The sequence below is a fragment of the Coenobita brevimanus genome, chromosome 31 (genome assembly GCF_032717465.1).
Source record: "Coenobita brevimanus isolate Jiangsu-jjx chromosome 31, ASM3271746v2, whole genome shotgun sequence".
Taxonomy (NCBI): Eukaryota; Metazoa; Arthropoda; class Malacostraca; order Decapoda; family Coenobitidae; genus Coenobita; species Coenobita brevimanus.
This window is the reverse complement of record NC_136984.1, coordinates 19,047,710-19,069,059: the sequence shown is the minus strand read 5'-3', so window position 1 is coordinate 19,069,059 and position 21,350 is coordinate 19,047,710. Positions and strand designations below refer to the sequence as shown.

Genomic DNA, 21,350 nt, shown 5'->3' with positions numbered 1-21,350 from the left:
CGTACCGGAGCGATAGGACAGGTTAAGGTGATGAGGTTATGATCGGAGGAGCTCAACGGAGAGAAAAGATTAACAGTGTAAGCAGAAGGATTAGTTGTAAGGAAGAGATCAAGTATGTTGGAGCTCTCTCCAAGGCGGTCAGGGATACGGGTAGGGTGCTGTACAAGCTGCTCTAGGTCATTAAGGATAGAAAAGGTGTAGGCTTGTTCACCAGGTGGATCAATGAAAGGAGAGGAGAGCCAAAGGTGGTGGTGAACATTGTAATCTCCAAGAATGGAGATTTCAGAGAAAGGAGAGATGGATAGAATGTGTTCCATCGTAGAAGTAAGATAGTCAAAGAATTTTTGATAGTCAGTAGAATTAGGAGATAAGTAAACAGCACAGATATACTTTAGTCAGAGAATGACAGGAAAGCCGAAGCCAGAGTGTAGAGAATTCAGAAGAATCGAGTTCAGGAACACGAGAGCAAGATAAGTTGTTGCGTATATATACACAACAACCACCTTTGGCTTTGAAATGAGTATAGAGAAAGTAGGAGGATACAGAAAAGGGTTTGCTGTCAGTTGCCTCAGACAGCTGAGTCTCAGTTAGGAATAGAAGGTGAGGTTTAGAGAGGGAGAGATGGTGCTCAACAGAGCGAAAGTTAGAAAAGGGCCACAAATGTTGCAGAAATGAAGAAGAAGAGAGTCAGACAGTGGTTCCAGGCACCTTGAGTCGTCACCGGGAGAGGGGCTGAAGGTGGGGGCATTTATGTTCCCCCCCCTGGGGACTCCGAGGCTATGTTTTTCGACGCCATTTTTGAAAATTTTGAAAAGGAAGTGTGGTGTGTACTGTGCATGTAGTTTGGTGTTGATAGTTGGAGAAACTTGTATTGGAGAGCATGCTGGTCTACTCTCTGTGTTACTGAGACACTGAAAAAGTTCAGCAAAGGGGGATGGTCGGGACCTAGTCCCGAGGGCTAATGAAACGGGAGCTCCAGCTCTCCCTGTCATCAGCTTTCCATCCACCTTGGGAGTACTGCCCTGCTCGACTGGTGCTACAGTCTACTCCACATACACACACACACACACTTCCATGCATACATACAGACACACTTTCATGCACACGTACATATATATATATATATATATATATATATATATATATATATATATATATATATATATATATATATATATATATATATATATATATATATATATATATATATATATATATATATATATATATATATATATTAATTTTTTTATTGATTTATTTGTATTTTTATTTTTATAATTTTTTCTATATATATATTAATTTTTTTTATTAATTTATTTGTATTTGTATTTTTTAAACTTTTTCTTGGTTTTATATATTTTATACCTTATATTATAAAGAAAAACTTAATCTAAAGACCCTAAAACTAATCACCTAACAGACAAATCGCTAACCTATACTAAATCCTACAGAGACATATAGCTAGACCTACACTAATGGTAAAAATACCTCGACTAACAGAACACCATCGACTGCAGATATGTAATGCCTTTCTACATTACATACCTGCACTCATCACATGGTGACTGTCAGTCGAGGCACATCCTAATATAGGGGACATCAATATATGAAAGGGAACCAGACGAGTCAGGAACATTTCCATATACGTCAGCTGTTGGCCCTAATTAGAACAACTTAAACATGGTGGTATAAGGTATTTACATAACATGTACAAAAAGTGAAGGACCTCGCCCAACAGACCACCATCGACTGCAACTGACCAATACCTTTCTATATTGCACACTTACATTCATCGGCTAGTGACTGTCAGTCGAGGAACGGGGTTTAATATAGGGGACATCAATATGAGAAATAGATCAGTGGGAAGGAGGAACTGTTTTAAATATGTCAACTGTCAACCCTAGTTAACAGTACAATATATACATAATTACAGTCGATAAAAAACAAAACCATATGGTAAAAAAGTCACATCACTCTGATCAGTCCGATCTCTCTCAAGAAAGCCATCAGTTTATCAATCATAACAATTTCTCCATCACCCAGGATGGTGGAAAGGGTGAAGGGGAAGTCTACTGCACCGCAGTAATTTATAAGTGAAGCACGTTCACGAATAAATCGCCGACAGCACAGGATGATATGACTGATAGATAACACTGCATCACAGATGTCACAGTGCGGTGGGAATCGTTTTTCCATATGTTTCATTTGAGTAAGCATGGTGGCATTAAGCCGTAACCGCGCCAACGCTTTTTCTTCCAGGCAACTGGGACGGTTGGCAGTGGCCCAGTCGCCCAGGTACGGCTTACACTTTCGAATATTGAGTCTGGTCCACTGACCTTGCCACAGAAGATTTATAGATTTCTTTCCGAGAGAGAGACTCGACCGTAGATCACGAGGAACGTCCCAAGTCTTCTCGAGTTCTACAGTCAACTTTGCAAGTAACTCAGCCTGCTCATTGCCATAGATGCGACAATGACCAGGCACCCAGATCAGCGTGAATGACTTGTGGCATGAATGCAAGTTATTAACGATGCGGCCCTGGATCTTGTGATAGTCCGTAGTACAAGATGCAATTGCCTGAAGGGCTGATTTTGAATCTGAAAATATGACAAGTGAGTCATGCCTAGAATTGAGAGCATAGTCTATGACTTTGTCAATAGCAAAAAGTTTGGAGGTAAACACAGATGCATGAGTCGGCAACCGATACCTGAGGTCACATTCGGTCGACCATACACTTGCACCCACACATTCACTCGACTTGGAACCATCGGTGTACAATTGGTGGGACCCCAAGTGATGCACGATGATGTTACGAAACAAGTGGTGGACCTCCACCTCCGGTGCCTTGGACTTTGGTGCTGGAAGCCATGATACGTCAACGGTAATGCTGGGTGGCTCCCAAGGCGCTATATTTTTAAACACCAACTTGTCACAGTCACTGAGGTCCACACCAAGCTCCTAAGTCAGTAAGTGGAAGTGAATGGCAAGTGGTTGACGCACCCCCCGCAGATGGTGGTGGTATTGACGCAGGGGAGTACAGGCCACATTGCCGATATTACTTTTCCTTGATGTTCTGAGGCCATAGGACCAAGTCAGGTGGTAACGATGAATACAGAGGGGAGGCACATTCACCTCCACTTCCATATGAGCTACACGGGTACACCGGATGGCTCCAAGACACATTTGCAAACATTTATTCTGCAACACATCCAATCCTTTCAGCATGGCATCAGATGCTGAGCCATACACCTGTGTGCCATAGTCTAGCTTTGATCGAATAAGGGACTTATACTCCATTAATAAAGATTTTCTGTTGGCACCCCAGGTAGTACCCGCTAGGTACTTGAGGACTTTTACAGATTTGTCACAGTGAGCAAGCAAATTATTAACATGAATTTTGAAGTTCAACCGACAATCAAAATGAATTCCCAAAAACTTTACAGAATTTTCAAAAGGTACTGCCTGATTATCCAAAGTACAGCACAAATTAGGTACGTTACGATTAGTGAAGTCTACAGCGGCACACTTAGGGACGGAAAACTTAAATCCCCACTGCAAGGCCCATTGGTGGACGGAGTCAAGAGCCGAAATTTGTGCATCATGGGAAGAGTGCCATATTGCACAATCGTCAGCGTAGAGTGAGTATTTAAGATTCCTCAGGATGGGAGCTAATGACAGAATATCATTGATCATAATGCTAAATGAAGTAGGACTAAGCACACTTCCCTGCAGCACCCTGTTTTCCTGGATAAATTATCCGATGTTACGTTACGGGGCAATTTGACAGAGAAAGTCCTGTCCCTTAAGAAATTTGAAATAAAAATAGGCAAATTTCCTCTTAAACCATAAGCATAGAGCTTCATTAGTATACCGTGTCGCCATGTCATGTCATAGGCTTTATGGATGTCCAAGAACACCCCTATCATGAATTCTTTATTGGCAAATGCCTCTGCAATACAATGACCCAAATTCATGAAATGATCTAGTGAACTTCTGTATTTACGGAAGCCACATTGTTGATCATTTAACAAATTCTTCGACTCTAAAACAAAAAGAAACCTATTGTTTACCATTCATTCCATGACCTTACATAGACAAGAAGTCAACACAATAGGACGAAATGAAGTGGGATTCATAAGATGACCAGCCTCTTTGGGTATCGGTATGACGTGCGCAAAGTGCCATGAGTTTGGGAACGTTCGAGACACCCAAATCTCATTGTACAATGCTAACATCTTAATCAGGTTGTCCTGATTAAGATGCTGGATCATACCGTACATGATGGTGTCTGGTCCAGGTCTGGTGTCTTTACAGGATTTAAGGGCAAAGAGCAGTTCATCTAGCATAAACTCTTGATTGTATAGGGAGTCTACATCTTCTGTGGCAAAGTCTATTAACTGTAGCTCAGCCGTGCGTTTATGATGTTGAAAACGCAGATCATAATTGGCTGAGCTATTTACATGAGAAAAACTCCTGGTGAGGATGTTAGCAACGTCCACGGGCTCGTCATAGATGATGTTATTCACCTGCAGGGTGGTGACAGGAAAATATGGGCCTTTATTATTTAATATTCTTATAGTGGACCAGACTTTACTTAATGGTGTTGTTCGAGTCACCGTGGACAAAAAGGACCATTGATAGTGATGGGCGTTAAAATCGCCCAACACTAACTTATTACTGGAAGATGTTCAAATAATGAATTTAAAGCATCAGTATCAATGGGGCCATGTGGAGGACAGTACAGAGAGCATATAGACAGGTACATATTATTAAATTTTACTCTGCATGCGACAGCTTCCAGAGTAGAATTTAGAATCACTTCCGTTTGTGGGTGTGATTTGTGTGTGTATATGGCAACTCCGTGACCTTCATATATCTCTATACGAGTGGTAGTGTCTGAACTGTGGAGGATCAAGATGATCCTCCAGGCGCGTTTCCTGTAAACAAACGTCTGGTCTGTGTAAGGAAAGCAAGATTGCTATATTTTGTAACTTATTCCACTGTAATAAAGTGAAAGCGACGGTTTAAGATTTACGAGGGTGGCCAGCGCTCTTAGTTTTTTTTATGCCGCCCGCCACCAGGTGAGTGGCTACCGGGGGACCTTTCCTGGTGCTTGCTTGTGGAGATCTCCATATTCTCGTCAATAACAAGGCTCCCAGACTCCACTGAGGAAGAGATATTCTTTCTCTCCCTCGTTGGACCAGGAGCAGGAAGGACATGAGGACGTGCCGGCTTGGTGAGGATGGTCAAATTAATTTTGTCTGACTTGTCAGACTTCTGTTTTGGCTGCACTGACTGCGAAGGAGCAGCGGCAGCCTGAGAGTACGATGTAGCAACAGGGATGTCCGTCAGAGAGTTGGAGAGTACAGGAGGCTTAGACTGAGAGGTAGGGCGTGGGGCATGAGGAGCGAATGTCAGGTCATTCTGCATCTCCACGGTGCACATCACAGGACGGGACACAACCGCGGATGCATAGGAGATATTAGGCTTGGGAGTTGCATGCAACTCCTTCACCTTCTTCCTTGCATCATACAAGGAAATGCCCTCAGTTGCCTTCACTGTGCAGACCTCCTTCTCCTCCTTCCACTTGGGACAAACCCTCGAGGAAGTGGGGTGAGCGCCCTGGCAGTGAAAGCAACATTCAGTCTCTGATGTACAGTTGTCAGCAGAGTGGCCTACAGCCGCACACTTGCCACAAACCACGTTTGAAGCTCGACATGTCTTTTCGTGATGTCCACAGATCTGACATTTTGCACAACAAAGGGGATTTGGGATGTAAGGTCTGACATTTACAATTTCGTATCCAACTTTCACATTAGCTGGAAGAGATACTTTACCAAAAGTCAAGATAACAGATGCGGTCTTCGTCCTCCTGCCTTCCGAAAATCGTGTAATAAATCTCGCTTCTATGACATCTTGCTGAGCAAGTTCCTGTACGATTTCTTCCTCCTCCATGAGCACAAGATCCCTGCAGGTGATAACACCCTTGCAGGAATTCATGTAGTGCGGGATCATTGTCTGGACATCATAACAGTGAAACTTGCTCAGTTTCAACAAATCCTTGACCTTGGCAGAATTCATTGTCTTTACTAAGAGATCTCCACTGGCAAGTTTTTTTCACATGTTCCACCTCACCTGCACACCCATCAATCACCTTCTTGATGATGAAGGGATTGAGGCTGGACAGAGGAGTAGAACCAACCACATGGATCAATACAAACGATGCATTATGTACACTGATTTCTAGTGATCGGGTCCGGGGCCGTTCAGTCGGGGGACAGTCCGTCCATTGGTCAGTCGGGGGTCGGTCAGGACTACCTCCCCCCTTGAAGGGGGGGGGAGGCAGTAGAGGCGTCCGCCATAGAATCCACTCCCCCCTAACGGGGGAAGTGGGAAGGAGAGAAAACAACCTAAGGACAAATAACCTGGGGTAGAACACCTATGTCTGAGGTTGCCCTCTCAAACCACTCCAGGGAGGCCCGACCATGTCTATTCACGGCCCAGAGCGATCAGTGTGGGGGACCCTCCGTGGGCGAGTAAGCAAATGTAAACTCAGTGTAATGGCACAGACACATACTATACCTAGCTACAGGGAGGGGAGGAATATGAGTAACTAGCTAACCTAGTAGCCACCAGAAGGGTGAAAAAAAAAAAGAACTAATGACAGTGAGGCAGCCCTAGAAAGCTAGAGAAGAGAGCCAACGAGCATACATCCACTCTCTTCACGACCATCCATCAAAGTCCAAAAGGCCTGTCCTTTAACTCAGTTTTTATATGCTCTGGATGAAACACGCTGGATGGGCTTAAGGTCAGCAGATGATTCAGAACAGCAAGCCAGACGTAAAGATCATAAGATAAGGTCAGCTTAAAACACTCTCGATCCAGTTTGAGGTTGATTTGATGAATGGGTTGAGGGTTAGGTAAGGATTAAGTAATTCAATTTTGAGAGCAATCAGGGGAAGGTCCAGGGCAAGGGGCAAGGTAAAAAGTTCGTCTTTAAGGCCCTTTCACAAGATTCAGTGTGCTCCTATCGTGTCCGAGAACTCTGCTCATCATTTCCAAAGCATGGTTATGGATCAAGAAATAAACAGTTGACAGAAGCTTGGGAAGTTGCTTCATCACGTCAACACGATTATTTTGCATAATTTTTCCATTAACATGTTTCCAAGAGCACTAGTACTCTCTGACTGGGTGAACAGGGATTTAGACTGATTGTATATACGGTGTGGGCGTAATGCGTTGCAGTCTTTGAATGCTTCTTTGTAATGTGTTGCCAATTATTCATTCCACTACTTGCCGTACATCATCCACTTTACTAGTTGTCCCTTATTACCGGACTACATGAAACCATCTGCTAGAGGACATGGTAAAGGCAAGATTAATCCACGTACCCCGTGGTAGAGTGGGTAATATATTGTAGCTTCCAATGCTGGGATTTACGAGATTCATTATTTTTCCCTCATAGAAGTTTATCAAAAAAATTATGAAACATTATATTTTAGCCGTGCATTACCTTGCTCTCGGTCATAAATGAGCAAGAATAATGATGTCAAGCCAAATAATATTCATGCGTGAACCACTTTGCAGAAAGACCCACCAAGACTCACAGACGGTGTCACTATGTTCGGCTCCTTTAGTAATTAGAAGAAGCAGTTTTGTACAGAAAAATCATTTAAAGTGCATATTTCTTACAATAAATGCATAAACACTAATATCTTCTAATAATACTGTACTTATAAGTACATTTGTTGGATTTCCTCGCGGTGATAATTATGAAACCATATATAATATTACACCAATATATAAAGTGTGCGATAGGGATATTGGGCAAACACAAGATGTTGAAGCGAATGATATCGACTGACAACCCTGCATATGGCACATGAGAGGCAGACCGACAATCCTTCATATTGAATGGCTATATGGTAAAGACTGAGAATAATATAATAATAACAACACTGGATTAAAAAGAAGGAATAATATAATAATAACACTGGATTAAAAAGAACATCTGCCAGCATTCAGACTATCCACAGAAAACAAGAGTTCCGGGACGTAACCAGGTACAATCCGTGCTGATAATGCATTCCAGGGCATCAGCTGGGATGTGTGTGATCCAGCCCACAATCAAACTTTTTATGTATTTTAAGTATTTTAAGTATTTTTCAGCAATGATGACAAACTTCTAAGTGATCCATGAGCATTGGACCCAACGTTTATATTCTACGTCATACCAATGAGACTTGAATACCAGTATATGGATATGTCCCAGATACAGAAACCATAGTTCCCAATGAAAGATATCAGTTTGAAAAATGTTAGTCAAAACTGCGAGTAGAAGATATGCTGCTCGCATTTTTCTTTGACGTGAAAGGATTTTCACACAGAATTTCTCCCCAGATGTACTACTATTAATGCTGCTTTCTACCCCGTAGTTTTGACATGGTTGTGTGAGGCAGTAAGTCACAAACACCACTGGAATTGGAATGGTAGATCTAGCTTCACCACGAAAATTTCAGCTCCAAAGCATTCTGTACTCAGCACTTATTGGTGGTTAAAAAAGGAATCTTTTATGCTCTTTTCCACAGCATTAATATAAAGTTTGTTCCACAAACTGACGCTTATGATGTAAGAACACCATTTTGACAAAACTGATGAGAAGTCTGAAACTGTGAGTGTCCTAAAGTCAAGAAAGAAGAGTGCCTCTGATGCTTTACTCACAGGCACGAACATTGGATCAAACGTGTGGACGCAGAAGAATAGTACTTTGAAGACACTGAAGTATGTCTAAACTTCGATAAAACTGATTTTCCCAACAATTATTAGAATTTTCCTATTACACCTCGTAAAGTAATTACTGACATCATTTGCACATGAATTTGTGTGATGACTGAATACATTAGAGGATGGATTAACTGATCATGATTGCATAGTTGAAATCATAAGTCCATGGAATAGAGGGTGGTACATTTTGCAGAATATGACAACAGTTATGAGTTTCTATAACTCAGTACCAGGCCTGAAACAGTATCTTTATTTTTGCTCAGACACGAGAGTTGCCTAAGCATTTTCTCGATATGTGCAAAGGTTGATAGTTCTTTCAGTATTTATAAAGGCTGATTGTTCAACTCGTTGTAGCAGGAACCTCTGAGCTCATCTGTACCTGAATCTCGGGATGGCGACCGAGAACGTAGAGGAACCAGTTGATGGCGGTGGCGGTGGTGTCGTGACCCTCAAACATGAAGGTGTCCACTTCCTCGCGAATGTCCTCGTCACAAAGTCCATTGTCGCCTTCTGACGCCTCCAGGAGCAGGTCTAGGAATGTCAGTTGCTTCCTCTTACCTGAAGGAGATGGTCGAGTCAGTTGCAAAAAGACATAAGTTTTCGGAATGTGGGCTGTATTCTCCTTCACCTTGGAGATTTCGTAACACCTCTTCCTCAACAAGATACTTTGTTTATTACAGTCGTATATCCTGCAAACATATGACTCATGCAAGGGGAGGCAGTGACCAAAATGGGCAGAGAGTGGCATGCAGTCCAATTGGACCAAGGTTCGAATCCCGGCTGGGGCAGGGAACTTTCTAAGTCTCAGGTTCATTAATGCATACTTTACTGACTTTCAGAAGACCCTCTAACATCTCATAAAATATCCCCGCTAATTCCAGTACATTAGTCCCGTGTGAGACAGTCCTAGCATATAGTAACTATGGACGGTGGATGTTTGAACATAAGTGGTGACAAGTCGAGGTTTATAGTATGTAAGAAAACTACTGGACCTTGAGAACAGTCTGTGAAGCCTGTGTACAAAGTCAGACACACACACACACACACACACACACACACACACACACACACACACACACACACACACACACAAAATGTGTTGCTCCTACAAAGACATCAGGTCATTCTATGAACGACACACATAAGACAAAAATAAGGTATGATATGCATGATACATTGCTAAGGAGGAAGTGTCTTGCTGTTTTTTAATGCCAGATGAATATGTGCGTGTTCATTATAAAGGTAAAATTAATGTCAGTGTATTTGCTCTTTATAAATTGATATATATATATATATATATATATATATATATATATATATATATATATATATATATATATATATATATATATATATATATATATATACATACAGTATATACGTAAATATGACTAATGTATATCTCTGATGTTCAATATGAAATATGCACGGTAAGTCTGTCATATATAGAGCCGTGAACTCCTACAGATACCTTCAGCAGCAGTCAAGGAGAACCATCTGTTTCTTACTACCTAAAGAAAATAGACATGGTAGTCTCAAAAAGCCATGACTCTTCGGAATGTGTAAGATATAGTAGGAAAAGTTACAACAGCATCATTAAACTGCTTATCCATTTTTTTTTTCTTGAGAGAGAGAGAGAGAGAGAGAGAGAGAGAGAGAGAGAGAGAGAGAGAGAACTGAGGAAGCAAAAACATATGAATAAAAAAATTAATCCATCCACCACATTACAGTCCTCCATTAATTAAAAAAAAAAAAATCTGTAACACTTGGGCTTGAACAGCCACGGGTTGAACTTTGGGGGGAAACCACTCTGCCTCTGGGGAAACGAGTTCCAAAGAGATGCAGTTCGGAGAATAAAAGAATTCTGAGAGACAGAAGTTCTGCAGTATGGCAGTGTGACATTCCAGTCGTGAGCGCTACAAAATGCCCGTGTAGCGCCGGGAAAGGCGTGGACAGGTGGCGCAATGGATGCAAGTTCGTCTGAGCATTTGCCATAAAAGTATATGTAAAATAATCCAAAGTAGGCAACATTCCTTCTTACATGAAGGAGAGGTAAATCATTTGTAACAGTAGGGTTATTAATATTTTTAACAGCCTTATTCTAAATTTTGTCTAGTTGTTTTAGTGCCACCTCTCAAAATCCACTCCACAAGAGTGAGCACTATTCCAGCTGAAATGCACATTACTCTTATAAATTACAGCTAGCTGCTCGTCAGTGAAGAAGTTAGGGACTTGGTACAATAATCCAAGTTTCTCTGAAGCAGCTTTAGCAAGGAATTTGTCATGATAGGTCCAGCTGAGGGTATTGTTAATTGAAACACCTAGATTTTCAATACTTTTCGAGAAAGGAATATTAGTAGCACTGAAGGACGTATAGGAATCAGACAATACCTTTGTATTAGTGGAGTGTATATATTTGATGTTACTAGCATTAAATGAGACAATGTTATTTTGTCCACATTAAGTGATCTTAGATAACCCTTTTTTTATGGAGATTGCTGCACTGAGTTGTGAGTTAGATATAGAACTTTGTGAATGGATATTTAAGTGTGTGTTGAGTTACCTGCATATGAATGGATTGGTGACATATAAGAGATCATTAATATCAATTAACAATAGAGATGGAGCCAGAACTGATCCTTGTGGCATGCCGGCATTAACTTAGTGGAAATGGAAGTAAACATCATCTACTTTTACTCTTATCTTTCTGTCACTCATATAAGAAAACCAATAGCAAGGAAGTTTGATTAACAGGGAATGGTGCCACACTGTCAAAAACTTTAGAAATATCAAGGCCTACTGCATCAGTTTCTCCATTTTGGTCAATTGGCTGATGGATGGTATGAGTGAGGAGGTTGAGTATTTCAACAGTTGATCCTTTGTGGCAAAAACCATACTATCTATTATTAATTAAGTGGTTTGGGTCAAGATGTTTAACTATGTGCTTAGTAATTACAAATTCAAATGCTTTACCAAGAGAAGACGTGATTGCCCTTGGTTATAATCGGAGGGGCCAGTGGAACCTTTTTTCTTCGGAATTGGTTGGATATTGGCTTCTTTCCAAGAATCAGGGAATGAAGAAGTACGTATGCATAGTCTGAATAATTTAGCTAGATGAGGAGCAAGTTCAGGAGAACAATCTTCGAAATGAATTGGAGGAACTCCATCTGGACCTGAAGCTTTGATAGTTGGTAAACTGTCTAGGATGGATTTTACATATCTACACTGTACCTTAAGTGTAGCAATTTTTGGACAGCAAGTTCAAGTACAGGGACGCTCTGGCTTTCCTAAAAGTAGAATTACTGGCAAATGTACTGGCAAGGATGTTCGCTTTACCACACGGATCATTTGTAATGTTACCATCTGAAGAGTTTAGTGGGGGAGTGGGTAATGACTTCTCAGACTTATTAGTGAAAGAACTGAGAGCTGACCAGAATATTCTGTTGTCGTTAGGATTGTTTAATAATTGGGATGCTTGGCTGTGAAGAAAGTTTGATTTAGCGACATTTATTACTGCTTTTGCCTGGTTTCTAGCAATTTTAAATTGATTGAACGATTCAAGTTTGTTTAATTTTATGTAAGAAATATATGCTAACGACTTTTAGGTTGTTGCTCTGGCACAATTGCTATCAAACCATTTTGGGGAGTCCAATCTTTTAGTGAAATGTTCACTTGGTACCTACAATTCCATACCAGCTTGTACTAAGTCGTTACTATGGGACTGGGCAGAACTGACATCACTGGAGAAGAAAGACTGCCATGGAATATCAGCAAGATGATTTCTAAATCCATCTTAGTGTGCCTTATCAAGGTGACACCTGGTCACCCCGACAGGAGCAGAACAGGGAGGTTTGGAGCAAATGACTAATAAGGCCTTGATGAGATTGGCATTAGAGGATCCAAGTGGTGACAGTACTTCTATTCTGTATTGATCTGGATTACTGTATTTGTCAGGAATATCTCCAAGAGATCGGCATTATGGTCAGGATTATCGTGGATTCTGGCTGGTTGTTTTACCAATTGCCTGAGATTAAATGATTCTGCAAACAGCTCTCACTCCAGACCAGCATCGTCAGTCCAGGCAGAATGCAACAATCATTCCACATTATGAAGGTTAAAATCACACAAACCGGTAATTTCAGTGGAAAGGGTGAGATTAACCCATTTGCTGCCACCGTCCTCAAATACAGGACAGAACTGGGTATTTTCAAAATTTCATAAAGAAAGGAACCCCGGGAGGGGACCTATGGGCTACGCGACTATGAGCTGATAGGCGGAGAGCGGTAAGCTTAGCGCCCTTCCAGCAAAATCCCTTGCACAGTGACTATGGGAGCTGATGGGTTAAGATTAGTCAAATATGTGGATATGGAGTTAAATACACTGGGTTCTGAAGAAGCATTGAGGGTCTGATAGTAGTTAGATAATATAGAAAATATACTAAATAATCAAAATTAGCTGATGTGAAGTTCATGGCGAGGTTATCTGTTGCAAAAAAGGCTAATTCCACTGTAACCAACATGTACGAGAAAAGGAGAGAGAGAGAGAGGAGGATGGGGGGGGGGGACGGATCATGAGTCTGTAGAACTCATCCTTTCCAAAGTATCTCCAGTAAGAGAAAACTATAATCAATTTCCGTTCAGTATGAGGACTCTGGACACAGTGTGTTTAAACTACTAGAGTTCATAGAAAATTAGTAAGCCAGAATGAGGAAGTTCACCTATTGTGTGTGTAAAACGACTGCGCGCATTAGTAACCTCGTGAATGTGGGTATAATTGTATGTGGGAACAGTTATTACATTTTAGAATTTCACTGCACTCTGAAAGCAAGGCAATGTCAAGTATTATACTGTAAATATATCACATCCAACACGTCCGCGAATGTCTAATGCATCTAACTACCTCGTAGCAGAAGATGAAGTTAGTGTTAGTCAAAAATGCTCTGGGTCTCTCGAATGTGTTGACTAGAATCTGGAAATACTACGGATAAAATGTATATCCTTTCATGGTTGAAACAAGTCTGCTACTCTGTTTCAGCTAATGTCAGACGATTTTATTCAGCTGAGTCATTAAAGCTTGCGTGCTATGGTTACGCCAGTTATCTCCACGTCAAGGGAAGTACTTCTCTACTCCCCGTTGTTATTTTTGCGTAGTTTTCTTTTTGTCACCAAGCACATGGGGTGGATGTCACCATGGTATTTAGGGGAGCAAGTATTGTCCTGGCTTAAATGCTTCCTTCCATTGCTTCCTAGAAAGCTGACTTACCAGTTTCCCCAAATTTACAAAATCGAGTGCATGGGAACTGTGATATTTCGGTACACATCCTTAATATTTATGACTGTCTATATGCACAAGTTACAGCAGAATATAACAGTAGCCATCCTTACAGAGTTGGTTGTTTTCCTCGGTAAAATCTTTGGCCTTGTTTTCCGGTTCTTAAAGTCTAGGTCGTTGCTTCAAGATTTGCTTTTAGACTTTGTGGAGGAATTAGATATCTTTTTAAAATTTAATCGTTAGGAAGGAGCAAGAATGTAAAACCTATCACCCTTACCAAGCAGTTTGTCTTCATAGGTAAAGTCTTTGGTCTTTTTCTTTTCTTGTTCATAAATTTTACGTCGTTCTTGGATAGTTTCCCTGGACACCTTGTGGAGAACCTTGATGGCTGCGTCCCTCTCCTTGGCATACCCCAGCAGCCAGTACAGGAAATCAAAGTGTTGCCACAGTTTTGCCAACCGTTCTGTTATACTGGCATTTACTCTGTAAAACAGAATAGAATATATAAATAAATAAATATACACGTATGTGGTCAAGAGATTTTGCTGACACTGGACATCTCGTGCCACTTCTTCAATGGATATATATTTTTTTGCATTATGTGCTTCAAATCACGTAATATTCAGCTTCATATTGAGATGCGAATGGTGACGGGAAAGAGATAAGGTTGTCCAGGTGTCTGAGGGTGCAAAAGTGGACATATGTGGAATAACCGAGACTAAATGGATGGATTTAAGTATGAGAGAGTGGGTGTACAGATGGGGTATATGCGCGGGAGAAGATGAGAATGAGAGGACAAAAGGAGTATGTATTGTTGTGTGCAAGAGACAGAAGGAGAATGTAATAGAGTATGGATCAATTCGCTCAAGGACTGTGTGGGAAATACTGAAAGTAGGACTGCAAATATGGGTGACTGTGTGTATGTATGCACCGAAGCAAGATCATCCAAGTTGAGTGGAAGAAGAGTTCTGGGGAATGTGGGAACATGCACTGAAAGGTTTGAAGAAATGAATGTTTTTGACTGGAGATATGAATGGAAAAGTAGGGAATATGAAGGTGGATGGAGTAGTTGGTGAGTGGATGAGAATGGGAGTGCTCTAGTGGACATTTGTGCGTGGAGGGGGTTGGTGATAGCCAATACCCTCTTCAGGCAGAAAATGACCCACGGGTATACATGGCGAATGATGAGAAGGGTGGGTAGTGAACTGAATGAACGAAAGGCAATGTTTATTGTGTGTGTATGGATGACAGAATGAGAAGGTGTGTAATGAATGCAACAGCATACAGAGGTTGGGGGAGTAGACATTCTGACCACCACTTGATGATGGCGAAAGTCAATGTTCAAATGCAATGGAGGAATAGAAGGAGGGAGGGACAGGAGGAAGTAGTGGTTGCAAGAGGATGGAAAAAGAGCTGAGCACCACAAACGAAAATTCACTTCTGCAAGAGCAATTCCACAAACTCACATCATTACCTTCTGCAACGGCAAATCTGCAAACTTCTTGAAATTTGTTGTTCTGCAAATGGAAATGCATGTGCAAACCATTTTGCATCATTTTCAGTTTCATTTTATTCTGGATGCCAGTAGAGGATTTTATTAAGTTTAGGACGATATTTTTCCTAATCTAGAGGTAAAAAAATCATCTCTAGTTACTAATCCACTACAATTATATCTTCATCTACTCTATTCTGACTATCAATAAGTGGCTATGAAGTTTGGAAATTGGCTGTACTACTGACTGGGATGTAAAAAATATTTACAGTAGAACTATAATATATATTCTAACTATTTTGATATTAGTATAATAGACTGTTTTTACTACAAGACAAAGGTAAATTATCACTATTGTGCTTTAATGAATTAAATTATTACACTTCACAGGTCACACTTGACAAGTTGACACACCAGCCCACCTCTACTCTTCGGCTCTAACCTCCTCAGTCCTCACTTCTCAGTCACAGACTCCTCCAACAACTGCTACAACTCCATCTTGAGCAGGTCCTTGTTGCCCTTCATAAAAACAAACCGCTCAAAGTTCTCAGAGGTCAGGCTGGTTTGCAGGCATGTTTGCGTTTGTGGAAGTATGCAAAACCACAAATTTGCATCAAATTAGTTGGAAACGCAAATCAGCAAATGAAATAACACTCCCGTGATTCAGAAATTTGCGGTTTGCGGAAGTGATTGCAGAAGTGCCCAGCTCTGGATGGAAAGAGGGCAGAATATAAGAGAGAAGTGAAGTGATTGCATAAATATAATCTGGAGCAGATGGCGGTGGCGGAAAGTGTGTGCAAGATATTCACAGGAGAAATCTGTGCAGCATGCGAGGTGGTGTGTGGGGTGAAGAGAAGAAGAAAGGGGTGCAAGGAACTGCAAGGTGGAATGAAGAGGTGAGACAGGCTGTGACGCAAATGAAGAAAGCATATGGTGAGTGGATGAGAAACAGGGGGGTTGAGGAAGTTGAGACAGAAGAGTTACTTATATGTAGAGAGGAAGAGACAGGTGAAAAGATCAGTAAGAGACAGTAAGAACTGAGTAGACAAGGAATTTGGAAGGAATTTGAGTGTAAAGTGGTGGGAATGTTAGAAAATCTCATTGTGGGAGGTAAAGAGAGTTAGACGGGTTGATAAAGAAGTTAGTCGGGGCGTGAGAGATAAAAATGGTACATTACTGTGGAGAAGGGAGAATGGGTGAGCAGATGGAGAGAGCACTTTAACCCGCCCCCTCCCGTTGACGTATGGGTATGTTGCAACGATTTGCATTTGCCAGTCCCGGCGACGTACCGGTATGTCGTGCAATTGCAAGGTCCCTAATTTGCACAAATTTCAAATTTTGTGCGTGATTTTACGTATGTATACACGGGACACCTTCCTCTATTCCTCAACAAGATGCCAAGCAGGGACAATGCCTTACACTGCATAACCTCCCCCCTCTCACCCTCACGCCATTGTCTCGGCAATTCATCTGTTATCAGTGACCTGGCCAGTAAAGATATTCAGGGCCAGAGTGATTCCCCAATCGATGATAATGTGGAGGACAATGTTTACATAGCATTAGAAGAAGAAACAGCCAGAAATAATGATCAGGTAATGTGGCAAAAAAAGGTCAGGTATGGTGATTAGTTAGTGAGTAAAACAATGCTTATAATGCCTTTATTACTGCTTGAAAACCAATATACTCTCATACTACATATACATTCGTACCAAGTAAATAAATAAATACTGTTTATGAGTGGATAAAATAGTTACCCTCCCATAGAACTTGTTTTCTTTGGTGCCAGCATGTTAGAAAACCCAGTCATGTAAGGAGGAACTCCTACCTGGATTGAGTATTTTAAACCTCAGGTGAGTGATTTCTCTATGAATTTTCTGTTTCTCACCAAAAGTGAAGGTTTTAGCCAAAATTTTTTTTTTCAAAAATACCTCGGGACTGGGGGATGTCGGAGGTGCGGAAAACCTCGGGACGTGATGGGTTAACCCCTTAACTGCGGGGCGTCACTTTCATGACGCTTGAGCGCAATGGATCATACCGCGGGGGGTCACTTTTGTGTTTCTGTGTTATTTTGAATTATCCCGAGCTTTCAAGTGGTGGCTTGTATCATCCATCAGTACTGCCAATGTCCAACACTAGTCAGCAATCCAAATCTCATCTCTACTCCCATCCATTGTTGACAATTTAGCCATTTTTCCCCGTTCCTGACTCCCCTCCCTACCTCCCCTCCATTACCCTGTCCTCTTGCCTCTCCATCAGCACTGCGCTTAAGCAAATTTCCCCCGGAATTATCCACTGATTTCATCCATTGAAATAAGCCCTATGCCCTATTCTTATACAAAATAATATCTACCAAAAAGAAATAAGGTAAGCGATAGTGCTATACACCTTGATTTGGCTAATTATCACCTGACAACACCTTATGTGCACTCGTTCGCTAATTTCCCATGGAGATTTCCCCTTTGAAATATGCCATATAATCTATTCTCGTAAATAAAATTTATATAAGAAAGGAAGAGAGAAGCTAAAGTGACATTTACATTCACCTGGAACTACCTACTTTTTTCTGTATTTTCGAGATTTCCTACTAATCATTTTTTAGCATGTACTGCTCCTGTCCACCAATAGTCCGCACTCCTAATCTCATCTGTACTCCCATCCATTGTTGACAATTTAGCCATTTTTCCCCGTTCTTGACTTCCCTCTCTACCTCCCCTCCAGTACCCTCTCACCCCTCCCAACCTCACCTCCTTTACCCTTTCCTATCGCCTGCCCTGCCGTGCTGCGCTAAGCAAATCTCCCCCGGATTTTTCCACAGATTTCATCCATTGAAATAAGCCCTATGCCCTATACTTATACAAAATAATATATATCCAAAAAAATTAAGGTAAGTGATAGTGGTATACACCAGGAATTGGCTAATTATCACCTGACAACACCTCACATGCATTCATTCGCTATAATCCCAAGGTAATTTCCCCTTTGAATTATGCCTTGTAATCTATTTCTGTAATAAAAATATATATCAGAAAGGAAGGGAGAAGCCTAAGTGACATTTACATTCACCTGGAACTACCTATTTCTTTATGTATTGCCGAGATTTCCTACCAATAATTTCTTAGCATGTAAGTTAGCAGCTTTCAGCCCCATTGTCACTGTCAACCCTTGCCTTCTCAGATAAGCCACGGCATTTAGTTCCTTGTCCTCCTCTGTGGTCAAAGCATGTCGCACTCGCGCCCTGCCATTTCTGCCACTTCTCTGTCCATTGCAAAGGGCCCCGTGACCTCTACACCCAGAAAAACTCGTGGGGAAAGCAGGAAAGGACTGAGTGACTCTGCAGTGGAACGTGAACTAGCTGAATTATCAATGATAATGATGGATAGTGACTATGACCCTTCGGGGGATTCGTTTGATGAGCCAGGTGAGGAAATCGTGCCAGAAACTACTAGTACGAGTGCTTCAGTGTCCAAAGTTATCCCTAGCTCCAAGGGAATGGAGCCGTTAGTGCAGCAAGGGAAGGAATTTGGGAAGGGAATGAAAAGGTGGTGGGTTAGCCTTGGAACAATGGCCCCGCGTGACCCAGCCCGCCATGAGTCCCAAGGTGAATCACCTCCCAGTTCTCCAAGCCCCACTTCATTCATTTCTTCCTCCTCTTCTGCTGAATTTTCTCTGGAATCTTCATCGTCGGAATCACCACCAGCATCAACAGTGAAGGCAGCCCGTAGAGGAAGAGGTAAATCCCTGACCTGTAAAAGTAGAGTTGCCAGTAGAGTAAGGGCTGCTAGTGCTGTACGGCAACCCAGGGTCAGTGCGAGTGACCTTGAACCAGGTAAATCTGCCTCACAGTCACCCTCCACCCTCACCCACCCTACACGGCCATGACAGGGAATCCTGGACGTCTTCGCGTGGACGGAAGGGTCCGATTTTGTCCAAGAACATCTTGATTTCAATGAGAGTTCCTCAGGGATACAGCCTGCCTTCAATCTTGACGAGGATGCTGAGTGTGTTGACTTCCGTTTGGCCTTCCTCGATGACGAAGTCATGCAGCACATGTGTGATGAGACCAACAGGTATGAATCACAACGTGCTGCAAGTGGTACAGGTGCATCCAAGATGCAACAGTGGTCCATGCTGGGAATGCAGGAGCTGTATGTGTTCTTCGCCCTCATGCTTCTCATGCCACACTCAAAGAAGCATGAGTTGGAAGAATACTGGTCCATGGACCCCTTACTACCCTCATCCACCTTCAATAAGTACATGGCCAGAGATCGCTTCCGGAACATCATGAGAAACCTGCACTTTGCCAACAATGATGTACCTTCCGAAACCGAACCACTCTGGAAGATCCAGGAGATTCTGAGCAGAATGAAGGATAAGTTTTTGACATTCTTCCACCCCTTTCAGAAGGTTGTCATTGACGAATCTTTGGTTTTGTTCAGAGGATGTCTTAGGTTTGTGCAGTACATTCCAAGCAAACGCCATCGCTTTTGGAATCAAGTTCTTTGTACTGTGCAACTGTAAGACGGGGTACATCCTTGACTTCGTCATTTATTCAGCCAGCACTGTCGATCTTGATAAAACACCCCCCCTTGGCTTCTCAGGCTGTGCAGTGAAAGTGCTCCTTGATAGATATTTTGGTGGGAATCATGTGCTGTATACAGACAACTATTATACAGCACCAAAACTTGCCAAATACCTTTCAGAGCACGGCATCGACTCCTGCGGCACTGCCAAGAGTAATTGTGCCCACTTCCCTAAATTCTCAGAGGCAGAAACCTCGCAGCGAGGAGACGTGCACCTACGCAAGTCTGAGAAGATGCTGGCAATATGGTGGCATGACAAGAGGGGCGTGCACATGCTCACCGCCGTGCACAAGGGGAAAATGAAAGACAGTGGGAAGGTCGACCGTAGGACAGGCGAACCTGTGAGGAAACCTGATGCTGTCTTAGACTACAATATCAACATGTGGCTGGTGGACAAGTCCAACATGATGATTGAGAGATCGACTGCCTCAGGAAGAATACTAAGTGGTACAGGAAAGTTTTTCTGCATCTCATAGACATGATGCTGAACGCCTTCATCCTGTACAAGATGAAGGTCAAGACACGCAAGTTCTTCTCCCTGAGGTTGTTCGCCAGGACTTGTGTTCAGCAGCTGCTTGAAAGATATGGTAAGGTGACAGCAGCAACTCCAAGTAATACTTCCTGACAGACTTGAGCAGAGGGCGTACATGGATCGACACAGACTGGTGCAAATGCTTGCCACAGGCTAGAGGAAGGCTGCAATCCGCAGGTGCCAGGTGTGTGCACATACCATCCGACGCACACCTGAGCACAAACACACCTCTTGGCAACACGCTGAGTGCCAGGTTCCCCTCTGCGTTACCTGCTTCTTTGATTACCACAGCCAGAAGCAGTTCTAAAAGTGCAAGTGGGAAATGAAAATAATGTGTAAATAATGTGTAAATAGCAAGTGAAAGCAATGGATGTACATACGATTGAACAATGTAATATAGTTTTGTTACTGCAAGTGACAGTGAATAACATAGTGTAAGTAAAATAGACGTGTAAATATTGAAAATACAATACAAAATGTAAATAGAAATGTAAATAATTAGTAATATAAGAATATGAGAACAAATACTTGAGGTTATAAGAGTGAAAGTGAATCCGTGGCTCTATGTATTTTACTGAATGAAAAATTTAATGACTTCAGTGACAATAAACCAATACTACTGAAGGAAACTTATGGATAAAGACTGCAGATATATATAAGTGTTCTATAATAATAGGAATATAAAGGGTGA

At 41.8% G+C, this 21,350-nt stretch overlaps 1 protein-coding gene across 1 annotated transcript in view; it reads right to left on the bottom strand.

Annotated features, from left to right (window-relative positions):
- Window positions 1-21,350, bottom strand: part of LOC145395514 (cytochrome P450 4C1-like) — a 192,746-nt gene that overhangs the window by 107,838 nt on the left and 63,558 nt on the right. Inside the window, exons 6-7 of the mRNA XM_080269123.1 lie at window positions 14,333-14,538; window positions 9,164-9,342 (exon numbers count right to left, since the gene is read on the bottom strand). Of these exons, the coding sequence (XP_080125249.1) occupies window positions 9,164-9,342; window positions 14,333-14,538 (385 nt within the window). The remainder of the gene's footprint in view (window positions 1-9,163; window positions 9,343-14,332; window positions 14,539-21,350) is intronic.